The 12,911-nt window shown below is 34.3% G+C and overlaps 1 protein-coding gene across 15 annotated transcripts in view; it reads right to left on the bottom strand.

Annotated features, from left to right (window-relative positions):
* CHD9 (chromodomain helicase DNA binding protein 9) overlaps positions 1-12,911 on the bottom strand; it is a 235,826-nt gene that overhangs the window by 152,684 nt on the left and 70,231 nt on the right. For all 15 annotated transcript variants that reach the window (XM_047834132.1, XM_047834147.1, XM_047834146.1 and 12 more), the window contains one exon: positions 3,584-5,206. In XM_047834132.1, coding sequence (XP_047690088.1) covers positions 3,584-5,041 — 1,458 coding nt within the window. In that variant the 5' untranslated portion in view covers positions 5,042-5,206. The remainder of the gene's footprint in view (positions 1-3,583; positions 5,207-12,911) is intronic.

Here is a 12,911-nt window from a genome sequence, read left to right on the forward strand (position 1 = left end):
CGATGGGGCCTTGAACTCACAAACTGTGAGAACACGACTTGAGCCAAAGTCAGTCGGTTAACTGCCTGAGCCACCCAGGTGCCCCACAAGTAACTTATTTTTAACTTGTTTGTTTTCTATATGGTCCAATTTTTTTAAAAACCACATATTAAATTTTTTATCACAAAAAAAATTCATTGTTTTAAAATGTGTCTGACATAGGCTATTCAAACAGGTGTTTCTCTACTTTGTTTAAAAACCTTCCCTATCCTTGGGAAGAAAACGAAAAATTCAAGGTACTAAATAAAGTAATAAATTCATCACAGTATGAAACCAACAAGGAATTATGTACATCCTAAAATTATATTTTTTGTTTTGAATGCTATTTCAGCTATCCACATATTTTACACGGCTATCAAACTTACATTAAATTGAATTTATAAACATTGAGAGATCACATAATGTTATTTCTACTTTACAAAGAAGACAAAAATGAAAGATTTTGTGTTACAAAATAGCAGAAGGTGTCTGTCATAAGAGAGCAATGAAAAGTTTATAGCATTTTTTTCTCGAAATTCCTATGCTCTAAAAATTACACAGGAAAATAAGCTAGTATTTTCTTTATGTTTAGTGAGTACTTACATTTAGGAACACTTGCTATAGCTTCTTACCCTTTTTCTTTTCTCTTGGTAAAATTCTAGAGTCAATTATATAAGAAATGTTCTCAGCAATATTCACTGTTTTTAATGACTGACACAGACTTCAGAGTACTTACTTCAAGATATTTGAAATTATATCCACAACCGCCTGACCTCAGTTGGGACATAAGAAAAAGCAAGGCTTAGAAGTATTCTTTACATATCCAACACTCTCACTGAAGCTTTCTAGAATTCTGAATAGAGTGCCATTATGAATTTTCACACATTAGGTTAAAGAATATCTTGTTTTGGCTATAATAAAATGAATCTCATTTTTTTGATTTGGATAAGCCAAAAGTTATACCACATAAGAGATTATTTTTAATCTCTAATGTCTATATACATTCAACTATGCTAATTTAGTCTGAAATGAAACTACTGCAATTAAGAGAGACAGTTAAAAAAAATCTAAAAGAAAAAAATTTATTTCCAAAGAATCTGGGGAAAGACCATAATAACGTAAGAAGACCTACTCATTAATACAGCAATTTTTCTATGTAGTAACTATAACCATTCAGAACATTCTGAAAATTACATAGCCAAAAAAACTTGTAATCTCCACCAAAATTTATTAAAATTACACATATTAAATCAAATTTCACGTATTTAGGATATGTGACCTATGATTCAGTACATATAAAACCTATATACAATTCATAAAACTCAGTCATAATCATCCTCCACCTTCTCTACCAAATCCATCCCTCGTCTTCACCCCCACAACCAACAACTCCCAAATATTATTAGCACTAAGAAATAATAGGAAACTTGAGAACAGCTTTTTGATAAGTCAACAAAATATTCCAAACCAACTGCCTTTTACCTGTTTTTGAACACCTAACATAAAGAATGAGATGTTAGCAAAACAAAAACTCTGGAACAAAAAGGTGAATGGATTTAAACAAAGCCTTATGAATGTATCAGTAGAGGAAGATGGTTTATGAAAGGATGGGTCTGAATGGGTCTGAAAAAAATTTCTCTGAGACAATACTATCAACATGCTAGCAAAAGGGACTACTTTAGTTACTTATAATTACCCTTTATTCATTCCAGATCTATAACTTCTTTTAAAGCCAACAGAAATGTTTAGAAATACATGAATTAAAAAAAAAAATTGATGACAAGGCCCCTAGAAAAATAAAAGTAAACAGTAAATAAATTTTGGGCTTCATAACGTCAAGTATACACTAGACAACATGACTAGTCCAACTAGTCAGAAATCTGCATATTAAGTGGACAGATGACCCTAGGTTCAAGCAGTAGAGGTTTTTCCCAGGGTCCTTCTAAAGAGGATGCTTGGTCCTCTTCCAGTAGAGGGAGCAAAATCATAATATTCTACTCAGGCAACAAAAGAGAAGGGAGGGTTTATGACTGACTTTTAAATATGTTAAAATCTATCTAAACATTTCAAAAAAATGTACTGAAAATACCACTTGAAACAAATAAAATCAAGCTAAGGGAAAAAAATAAAGATTTTATCTTCTTTAAACACTTGAAAGCTCTGAAAGGAATGAATGGTCCCTACATGTTTAAGTACTGTGATATATTACATTGTCCACCAAATCTCACAGGTAACCAAGGAACTGAAGCATTTTAGAAATCCTGAATTTAACGTGATTTCAGACAAATGATAAAATATTACATTAAATACCTTTTTATTATAAAAGCAACATGGTAGCATGACAAAAACTATAGAAAACAAAGTATAATTGTACTACCCTGACTGAAAGAATCTATTTCAATATTTTTTTCATATGCATATTTTCATACTGCTATGAGAAAAAGCATAATTATAAAAATGTTTAGTAAGTGCTTACTACATACTAAGCATAGTTCTAAGTACTTTTACATATTATAATTTTTTAAATCCTTACCAAAGCTCTACTACGTAGGTCCTGTTATTATTCCACATTTGAAAGGTAAAGCAAATGAGGCACATAGAAATTCTATAATTAGCTAAAAGTCACACAGCTAGTATGTAACAATAGCTAAGATTCTAACCCAGGTAGTTTGGTACCTGAGCCTGTACTCTTAACCACTTTACTGTGATCTTAATTTTGAATTATACTTTTCCCACATCATTAACATGGTATTCGGTATTAGTCTTCAAAGTCTTTTTAATGTTTGTGATAGTCCACCTAATACACTATGATAATAAACTATGATGCTTCCAACTGTCCTGTATAGATAGCAGAAGATAAATATCTTTGGATATATTACTTTTGCCACGTTTGGGGTATTGTAATAAAGTATTTTTATATTCAAATATACAACCTAGTTGTTTTCCAAAATACCTGTATCAGTTGACAAAGGTCTGTAAGTTCCAATTTCACCATAAATTCACCAGCATTAAGCATTAACATTTTTTTCTAATACATAAAAATGAAACCACACTGCAAACTGAATTATTAAAGTTGTATATTATTCTGAATGTTTTATTAGCTCAACTTACCTTTTTATGAAATTTCAGCTCCTATGCTTTATCCAGTTATCAACTGAGGTCTTAAAAGTTTGCTTATAAATTTATATGAGCTCTTTATAAGAGTATTAACATGATAAACATTGCGATAAAACGTTCCCAGTCTACTGTTTTCCTTCTAATTATGGTTAAGTTTTCCTTTTTGATAATAAATTGTTTCATTAAAGGCAATTATAATTGAAAGCTACAAAAAGGTCTTAAAACCTGACTATTTTCTAAATATAGAAGTTAACGTATTGCTCTGAGCGCATCAATGAATAATTTCCAAATATAAGACCGTTAAAGCAACAAAACCTATGTCAAAATATGCATATTCACCTAATAGAATGACTGAGTTTGAGCAACCTTGGATAGGTCTCACATAAAATTAACTCAATGAGTAAAAGTCCATCCTACCCCAAATCATCAAAATAAAAGAGCTACAAACCTGTCGCTGTAAATATAGGCGATTTCTGTCATGTAAATGCTGATGATTCGAAAGTGATGAATGCCAACTGCGAACTGGACTGTGCAACTGAGTTTGAGCCATCTCTGAAGGCCGAGTTACCAGATGTGAAGTAAACTGCCGTTCAAGGTCATGATCTAAAACATGACTTGAATGATCCTGTCCAAATGTTGCCTCATCAAACTGGGGAAGGAGACCCTCCTGCAGGAGGTCTTCTGGGTCAAGTCCCGTGAATGGCTCAGTTTGAGACTCTACTTGATGAAGTAAATTCTCTTCTAAAGATGAAAAGCCATTAGTTTCTACGTGATCATTGAAATGGCCCATTTGAGTTCCTGAGTCAACAGGATCTGGGAAGTTCATGTGCACAGGAGATAATTTTGAATTGCTATAATTACCCTGAGGATGTGATGAATGCAACATTTGGAAATTACTTGAATTCAACGATGTATTGGGATTTAGCATATGCTGAGTGGAGTCTTGCTTGATTCCCCTATGAGGTGAAAAGGAATTACTTCCAGTAAAATCTGATAAAGCCTGATTTGTATGATTAGGTGCAAGAACAGCAGAGGACTGCAGAAGACTGTTGGGTGAGACGTGATTACTGGAAAAGGAATAATGTGAAGAAAACTGCTGTGAATTACTGACAGAACAAGAAGTCATATTTGGAGAAGGTCCATTAAAATTCCCTTCTTGGTGATTGCTACACTTGAGGAAGTGTACTGAAGGATTTGATGTTTGAGAAAATTGCTGCATTGAAAGAGACTGTTGCGACGTAGATGCATTCGTAATTTGTGATGGGTGGCTAACACTGACTCTGTGTGGACCAGAAACATTAACATCCATAAAATTTTTAGACTGGCTAAGAGAATTTTGCCCTGGGTTAAGACTGTTTCTGTTTTGCTGTGAGCGTAGTGAAGTGCACTGTGTTTGTTGTTCACTGGCCTGAAATAAGGCAAAGTCATGGTGTACCACAAAGCTTTTATTTGGATGCATAGGGTGAGAATGTCCTTGTTGGTGGAAAGGAGACCCATTTTGATTTGAAATGCTGGTAGCTGTCTGATGGCCCCACATTGGACTGCCATCTGCTACATCTGGAAACAAACCATTGGGTTGGTTTGGGGGATGGATTGGAGAACAATTAAACTGAGAGTGTGGAGATAACACGTGTTCAGCTGGGCTACCAAAAGGCTGATTGACCTGGTGAAATTTCATTGAATCAAACTGATTTAACTGCTCATAATCAGTTATCTTCTGATGTGTTGGAGTACCTTGAACATGGTTGAGTGAGTCTATGTGCAAAGGTTCAAATTCTGCACCCAGGTTCAATTCATCGACTAGTGAAACAGGTCCTGGCTGTACAAATGCATCATCTGACAAACCTTCTAAGGTCTCACCAAAAAGATTGGCATCATCAAAAAAGTCCATCATTGGATCTGTCATCTTGAAAAATCCAGTGACGATCTGAGCTGTTCACTCCAAATGAAGTATATTCAGCTTCTCTGTAGTAGATACTATTGGATCATTTCCAAAGGTCATCAACTAATCCGAAACAGGTCAATGTTCATTATTGCTCTAGATAATGACATGTCATGAAGTGTCAGAATCCTAGGAAAATAAGAAAAAGCAATCCAAGTTTAATGATGAGTATTCATTAAAGTTCTACAAAGTTTATATATGATTTTAAAAACCTACAATCTCAGTGTACAGTATTTTTTATAGAATAATTCATTGCAAAAAGCTCATTAATATTCCTTACAAGGAAAAAAATGCTGGTGCATGGGACATGACTATATGTATTTAAAAGTAATAGTGCATATTACTTTCATTTTGAAGTTCATATATTTTGATAGAATGTAAACTTGAGAATGGTATGTCAGACTTTCACTTAGACCATGAAATGGCCATCACTCCCTAGCATCACTCCCTAGCAGCTTTGGCATGCATAAAAAATGTATGTATTACACTTGAAAGTAATGTTAAGATAGCTGACATCAGACCTTCTCAGATTGGCCCAAATGAGATGAGTTAGCTATCTGGTCAGTTGACAGACCATGCAGACAGGTGATAGGTTGGGGATGTTCCCACATACTGCTACCATGGTCCCCTTACCCACCCCCATGGAAGATGAGCCTTCCTAAGAACCAACTGATTTAGATATCCATGTAGCAAAAGCAAGCACCTTCCTGTTAATAGTCATATTCATTACTCTGTCCCTAAGTCTCCCCCCTTGTCCCAGTAGATCATTTGGAATACAAATATTGCTTACTTACTAAACTGTGCAAATAAATGTGTGGTGACAATCAAACTAAGGCAAAAATAAACAGTAGCAGCTTGAGCTAAGCAATAAATTAGTCTTATGATAGTCTTAAGAGAAAAAATGATTACATTTATGTAAATATATGTATATATACACAAACATACACGCTACTTCTGTGTGGAAAGAATCTAATGGGTTACTCATTAACATGAAATGGCTAGCTAATTTTCTTCTAGGCCTGTATTATTCCAAACATTTTTTCATAAAGGCAATTTATGGCTCTGCCCTACTGTCTTGCACAGAGAACCACAAATGGAGGTTCCTGCTCCTCTACATATTAGTTTATTTAAAAATTAGTAAAGGCCAGGGGCGCCTGGGCGGCTCAGTTGGTTAAGTGTCCAACTCTTGCTCTCGGCTCAGATCATGATTGCATGATCATGGGGCTTCAAGCCCCATGGCTTGGGTTCAAGCCCCACTGGCAGTGCGGAGGCCGCTTGGGATTCTCTCTCTCACCTCTCTCTCTCTCTGCCCCTCCCTTACTTGCGCTATCTCTGTCTCTCTCAAAAAAAGAAAGAAACTTAAAAAAAAAATTAGCAAAGGCCTAAGAAACTTTTCCAGAACTTCTATTTTGGGAGGTCCATATTAGGAAATACAAATTTCCTAAACAAAATGTTCACTATTTTAATGTAGAAATACTTTTGAAAAATTCTGAAAAGTAAAACCTACCGAAGTCTATATTAATTGTAATTAGAAATTGACTCATTGTTAAGCACAATGGTATCCAAGTGCTTTAACAAATATATGATTTTAGAAATGAAATACAGAAAAAAATTATTTTTCTAGATTTTATAATTGTGAGATGGAACAGATGAAGGGCTATGTGGTCTGCAATGAACAAAGCCATTAGAAAAATATAAGGTAGGTTAAATCACTTCTCTGGAGCATATCTTATTTTCAGCTTCAGACTCCAGACTAGGGAACTTTTATGTATACCTAAGTCATTCATCAGGAAATCCGTGTCTTATGCTTTTATATGGATGTATGATTATCAAGAGGAACATAAAATGAGATACAATGAAAGTTACCAAATCCAATACATCATCAAATATGAGATACATCATTACCTGATATAACATGAAGAAAAAAAAAATGCCGTCAATTAAACTATGGCACTATACCACTTCACATTTTTATTTTATAATGAACGAAATGACCTTCTTAAAGGTTTTTAGACTTAGTCTTATTCCAAAGGATCTGACAATTTCTTCTGCCTTGAGGTACTCTGCTTGGTCCATAAAGCACTTGATTGTTGCTCTGTAAGTAAATGTGGAATTGCTGTCATTTCTTCAACAAATATTTGCTTCACTAATATTAAATTTATGCTCTGCTACTCTGTTTCTGTGCCTCTCTACGTAATCAATGCCTTTGTGGTTAAATACTGAAAAACAGAGTATATTTGTAAAGATATTTTAAATAACAAACACATGTGGTACTATCATACATAGCCCAACTGAGGCGATGGCAAGATAAAGAACCATGACTAACTTTGTGTACACACAGACAACGACTCCATGACAGCCACCTGGGAAATACTGACTGAGACACATCCCAATTTCAGAGATATTAAAGGGGGAAAAAATATGCATCTTAGGATTAACTTCTTAAATAATGAGAATGTATTACTTCAAGAGTTCAGAACCCAGAACTATAAAAATCTACTGCCCAACTGAATGTTGACAGATATGACATTAGTTCATATAGTTCTATTTACTGTGATAACAGTGAACTTAAATATAAATAAATATAAAACATTATTAATTTATACAGATTTACTATATGCTTATACATTTGTTCTTAAAAAAAACAGTTAAAGAATTTTTAGGAAACTGCTCTGGAAATAAATATATATCAGAGCAGTAACAAAACAGTCCATACAGGAAAGAACTGGTACAGTCTTTGCAATTTTGTACATGATGGTAAATTATGCTAAAGCAGAGTGTTTTCTACATTTATATAACCTGAAGCTTAACAAAAATATGGGAGAAGTAGACATTTTAATTAAGAAACCAAGTCTAGGGGCACCTGGGTGGCTCAGTTAGTTAAGCATCCGACTTTGGCTCAGGTCATGATCTCATGGTTCATGGGTTCGAGCCCCACATCAGGCTCTACAGTGACAGCTCAGAGCCTGGAGCCTGCTTTGGATTCTGTTTCTCCCTCTCTCTCTACCCCTCCCCTGCTCACGCTCTCTCTCTCTCTCTCTCTCTCAAAAATAAATAAAACAGGGGTGCCTGGGTGGCTCAGTCGGTTGAGCGTCCGACTTCAGCTCAGGTCATGATCTTGCGGTCTGTGAGTTCGAGCCCCGCGTCGGGCTCTGTGCTGACAGCTCAGAGCCTGGATCCTGCTTCGGATTCTGTGTCTCCCTCTCTCTCTGCCCCTCCCCCGCTCAGGCTCTGTCTCTCTCTCTGTCAAAAATAAACATTAAAAAAAATTTTTTTTTTAAATAAAACATTAAAAACAAAAAGAACAAGTTTGCCATTTTCTCATCCAATAAACATTTATGGATAAACAACAACCTACACAAACTCGATGATAAGTAGTAATTGATACCTGAGGGAATTTAGACATGTAAACAGAACATTATCAGCATGTTACTTGTTTTTTGCTAAAAGTAAGTACATAAGAGGAACATCTAATAATGTAAACACCAATACTATACTAAGAAGATACAGATTCCATATGTGATAAGATATATGTAAGTAGTCGACCTTAGTTATAAAAACTGAGACTGAAGGTGAACTATGAAAAAATGCACAAAAATCTAATAAAGCCACGTTTTCTGATTTGAACAGTTTATTCTACAACTGACACAAGGCTCATTTAACATCTAGTGTTGTAATTTATTCTGTAAATGTACCATTTTCTAACTTTATGAAAATATCACATCAAGCTTGTTTTAACTTGTTGTTTAATTAGGCAAATATTTATGGACTGTCTATTATATCCAAAGCAACTCTGTAGAAACTGCAAAAGTTTCTGCCCTCAGGAAGTTCAGAATTTAAATGGAGGAAAAAGGGGGGAATGGCACGAGAAAAACACAGTACATATTGAATAAAATATGGTAACTGTCCTAAGAGAGGCACAGGTTCATCGAGAAGATAATTTATAAAAATAACATTTTTGGCAAGTTATTCAGGAAAAACTTCTTGGAACAGTTAGCATTTGAAGAAGTCTTATTAGAAAAGGACTGGAAGGGAAGGTCAAAGAATTCAGGAATAAAGAAATAGCATGAAGGAAATAAGTACAGTATGACCATTGCAGAGGGTATATAACAAAGGAAGAAAAATAGAAAATAAAGGCAGAAACGTTGGGAGTACTGCTGTAGGGGGCCTTATCGATTAAGTACATTAAAAGAATACATATGGGGGACAGAATTCTTCTAAGGTTGAGACAAGTATTTAGAATCAAAATGAAATTACTTCTCTATCTTCATTTCTATATTTACTGGATGCCAATGACCTGAGGATCAAACAAAACGGATTCAAACATCAAAAGGACAGAATCCCTGCCTTCACAAAGTTCATAATCCAGAGGGGAAGAAAACACATAAACACATAGTGATATATGCCTTAGCAGAGATGTATACACAGCACTATGTTATGGTGGCACAGATTAGATCGCAGTTAATTATTTCTGGAGAAGATCGGCAAAGGCATAGAGATGAGCTAACACTTGAACTGGGCCTTAAGAGTAAAAACAAAATCATTGAACATGAGTTCTGAAACAGGATTTATGTATATAAACATACTTCAATTGTAAATTGACTTCCTCAATATCTAACAGTTGCTTTCTTTCCAAGACATCTCTGTATTCTCCAAATAAATCTCTCAATATTTTTCTACTAAATGAATTAGTCTTCCCAGTAAATTCTACACATTAAGAGTCTCATCCCATTTAATACGAAGAGCACTGATCCCTACCAAATTATTCGTTTTCTATTAAGTCATCTCTTCAGCATTTCTATACATTAAATTTGTGCTACATTAATTTTTACTTTGTTTATGAGCTACTCATAGCTATTTCAAATTTATATTTGGAGAAAATTCAGCTTCAGAATCACCTGATTCAACTGTCTAGTAACCTGTGCATACTACAAATAACACTCCATTATAAATCTGTATTATGTTTCTTTTTATTTTCTCTCCACTAGACTATATACCCTCGGGAAAAAAAAGGAACACCTTTATCATCCTCGTATCCTTAGTATGTTGCCTAGCTTAGTAGGCACACAATAAATTTTTGCTGAATCAGTGGATGACTGCATAAGAATTAGGAAGAACATGATACCTAAAACGAAACATAGACGAGAGTCCTGCCTCTTCCACTTCCTAGCTGTATGATTTTGAGAAGATCACATACTATTTGTTTTCATCTGTAAAAAACAAAACAAAACAAAACAAAACAAAAAACCCAAAAAACAGAAAACAACATAACAACACAAACTATTAACTACAGTCCTGTCTGCCTCAAAGGTTAATTATAAAGTACTGTATTAAATAAAGGAAGCAGTAACCCCTATTAAAATAGGAAACAGGTGTTTTACAATCCTTTCACTCTCTTGCATTATTCCTAAAACTGGCAAGGACACAGTGGAAACACTACAAGAAATGCCCAGAGGTAAAGGAGGACTTAGCATTTAGAGAACTACTCAATAGTGTAGTGTGGCCAGAGCATACTACTAGCCAAAACAGAGATGTTGAGAGGCAAGCAGAGGTCAGATATCTAAGGCTTTAAATTAGCCATGTTAAGAAATCTGGACTTTATCCTAGAGGCAATAGGGAGCTATTTCACTGTTCAAAATTTCTCTGGCCTAACACTTGATTAACTTTTTTACTGTGGTAAAATTTAAAGTTATTTTTGGATAGCAAATAGCAACTCTCTCAATAACAGTGACCAAAACACTTAAGTTGTACTTAGAAATATTTATCTGTCATTTTAAAGAATATCTTTACTTGGCAAAATAAAAAGCTGGCAAATTTCAATTTACCATTTCTTTGTTTAAAAAAAAAAAAAAAAGAAAAAAAAAGGTCTATGAACTTCTAGAACAGTTCCTGTTAAGGAAACTACTTGAATATCTATTAAAAATTTCTTTAGAAGTTCAATTTTCCTCCTGCCTTCCTAGGCATGTACTTTGATTGTTTAAAACAAACCTAATTATGACAACCTTCAAATTCTTGAAGACTTATGTCTCCCCTACAGCTTCTCTTTTCAAAGCTATCAGCAAAAATTTTTCCAGCTTATTGAAATGTGAAAAATCCTATATAAAAAATAAAGAGATACTAGAAAATACCCTCAGATGAATAAAAATGAAAACACAAGCAAAAGTTATGATGCAGCAAAAGCAATGGTCTAAGGGAAATTTATACTTGTAAACAACCGCATTAAAAAAAATCTCAAATTGATAACCTAACTGTACACCTTAAAAAAATAAGCAAACTTGGGACACCTCGGTGGCTCAGTAGGTTGAGCACCTGACTTTGGCTCAGGTCATGATCTCGAGGTTCGTGGGTTTGAGCCCCGCCTTGGGATCTCTGCTAACACCTAGGAGGCTGGAGCCTGCTTTGGATTCGATGTCTCCCTCTCTCTCTGCCTCTCCCCTGCTCACACGCTGTCTCTCAAAAATAGACATTAAAAAAAATTTTTTTTAAAAAGCAATAAGCAAACTAAATGCAAAGGAAGCAGAAAGAAATAATAGAGCGGAGATAAATGAAATAAAGAAGAGAAAAACAAAAGAGGAAAATCAATTAAATTTAACATTAGTTCTCTGAAAAGATCAACAAAATTGACAAGATCCCAATTACTAAAAACAGAAACAAGAGAGGATATTACATATCTTATAAGACTATGGAAGTACTGTATAAGTCCTTTTTATATAAGAATAAGTCCTTTTTAAATAAGAATAATATGAACACTACACACCAATAAATTGGATAAACTTAGATGAAATGAACAAATTACATGTCATGTAAACTACAAAAATTGACTCAAAAAGAAACTGAAAATCTAAATAGACCTATAACAAATAAGATTGAATCTGTAATCAAAAACTTCCCAAACTTCCCTGGACAAAAGTCCAGGACCAGATGGCTTTAATATTGAACTCTACCAAATACTTAAAGAATTGACACCACCAATTCTTCTCAACTTGTTCCACAAAAATAAAAAGGTAGAAGTACTTTCTAACTCATTTTGTGAGACCAACATTATGCCTGATAATGAAGCCAAAGACATCACAAGGCAAAAAACTCAAAACCAAAAAACAAGACACTAAAGACTAATATCTCTTATAAACATAGATGGAGAAATTGTCAACAAAATATTAGCAGACCAAATCCCACAGCACTGTATACATATGTGTACATATACGGTGTATTATATGAAAAGGTGAGAATTATCCTACAAGTGTAAAGGTAATTAACATACAAAAGTCAATCGATATAATACACTGAATGAATAGACAGAAGGTAAAAGAACATCATCATATCAATTGATGCAAAAAAAGCATATGACAAAATCTACTACCCTTCCAGCGCCCTTTCATGATAAAAACACTTAATAAAATAGGAATAGAAAGGAATTTCCTCAATATGATAAAGGCCCTATATAAACAACTTAACACCTAACATCAAACTCAATAGTAACAGAATGAAAGCTTTTGTCCCCAAATCAGGAACAAGACAAGGATGCCCACTTTCACTACTTGTATTCAACGTAGACTGAAGGATCTAGCCAGAGAAAACAGGCAAGAAAGTAAAAGAAAAGCCACCTGAATTAGAAAGGAAAAGGTACAGTTATCTCTGTTCACAGATTACATGATCTTGTATGTGTGTAGAAAACATGCACACAAACTGTTAGAGGTAATAAACAAATTCAGCAAAATTGTAGGATACAAATCTATGCAGAAAAACCAGTTGTATTTCTGTGAGACAGTAATCAACACTATGTAAAGGAAATAAAGAAAACAATTCCATTGGGGGACCTGTCTGGATCAGTTGG

Source organism: Prionailurus viverrinus, chromosome E2 (genome assembly GCF_022837055.1).
Source record: "Prionailurus viverrinus isolate Anna chromosome E2, UM_Priviv_1.0, whole genome shotgun sequence".
Lineage (NCBI taxonomy): Eukaryota > Metazoa > Chordata > Mammalia > Carnivora > Felidae > Prionailurus > Prionailurus viverrinus.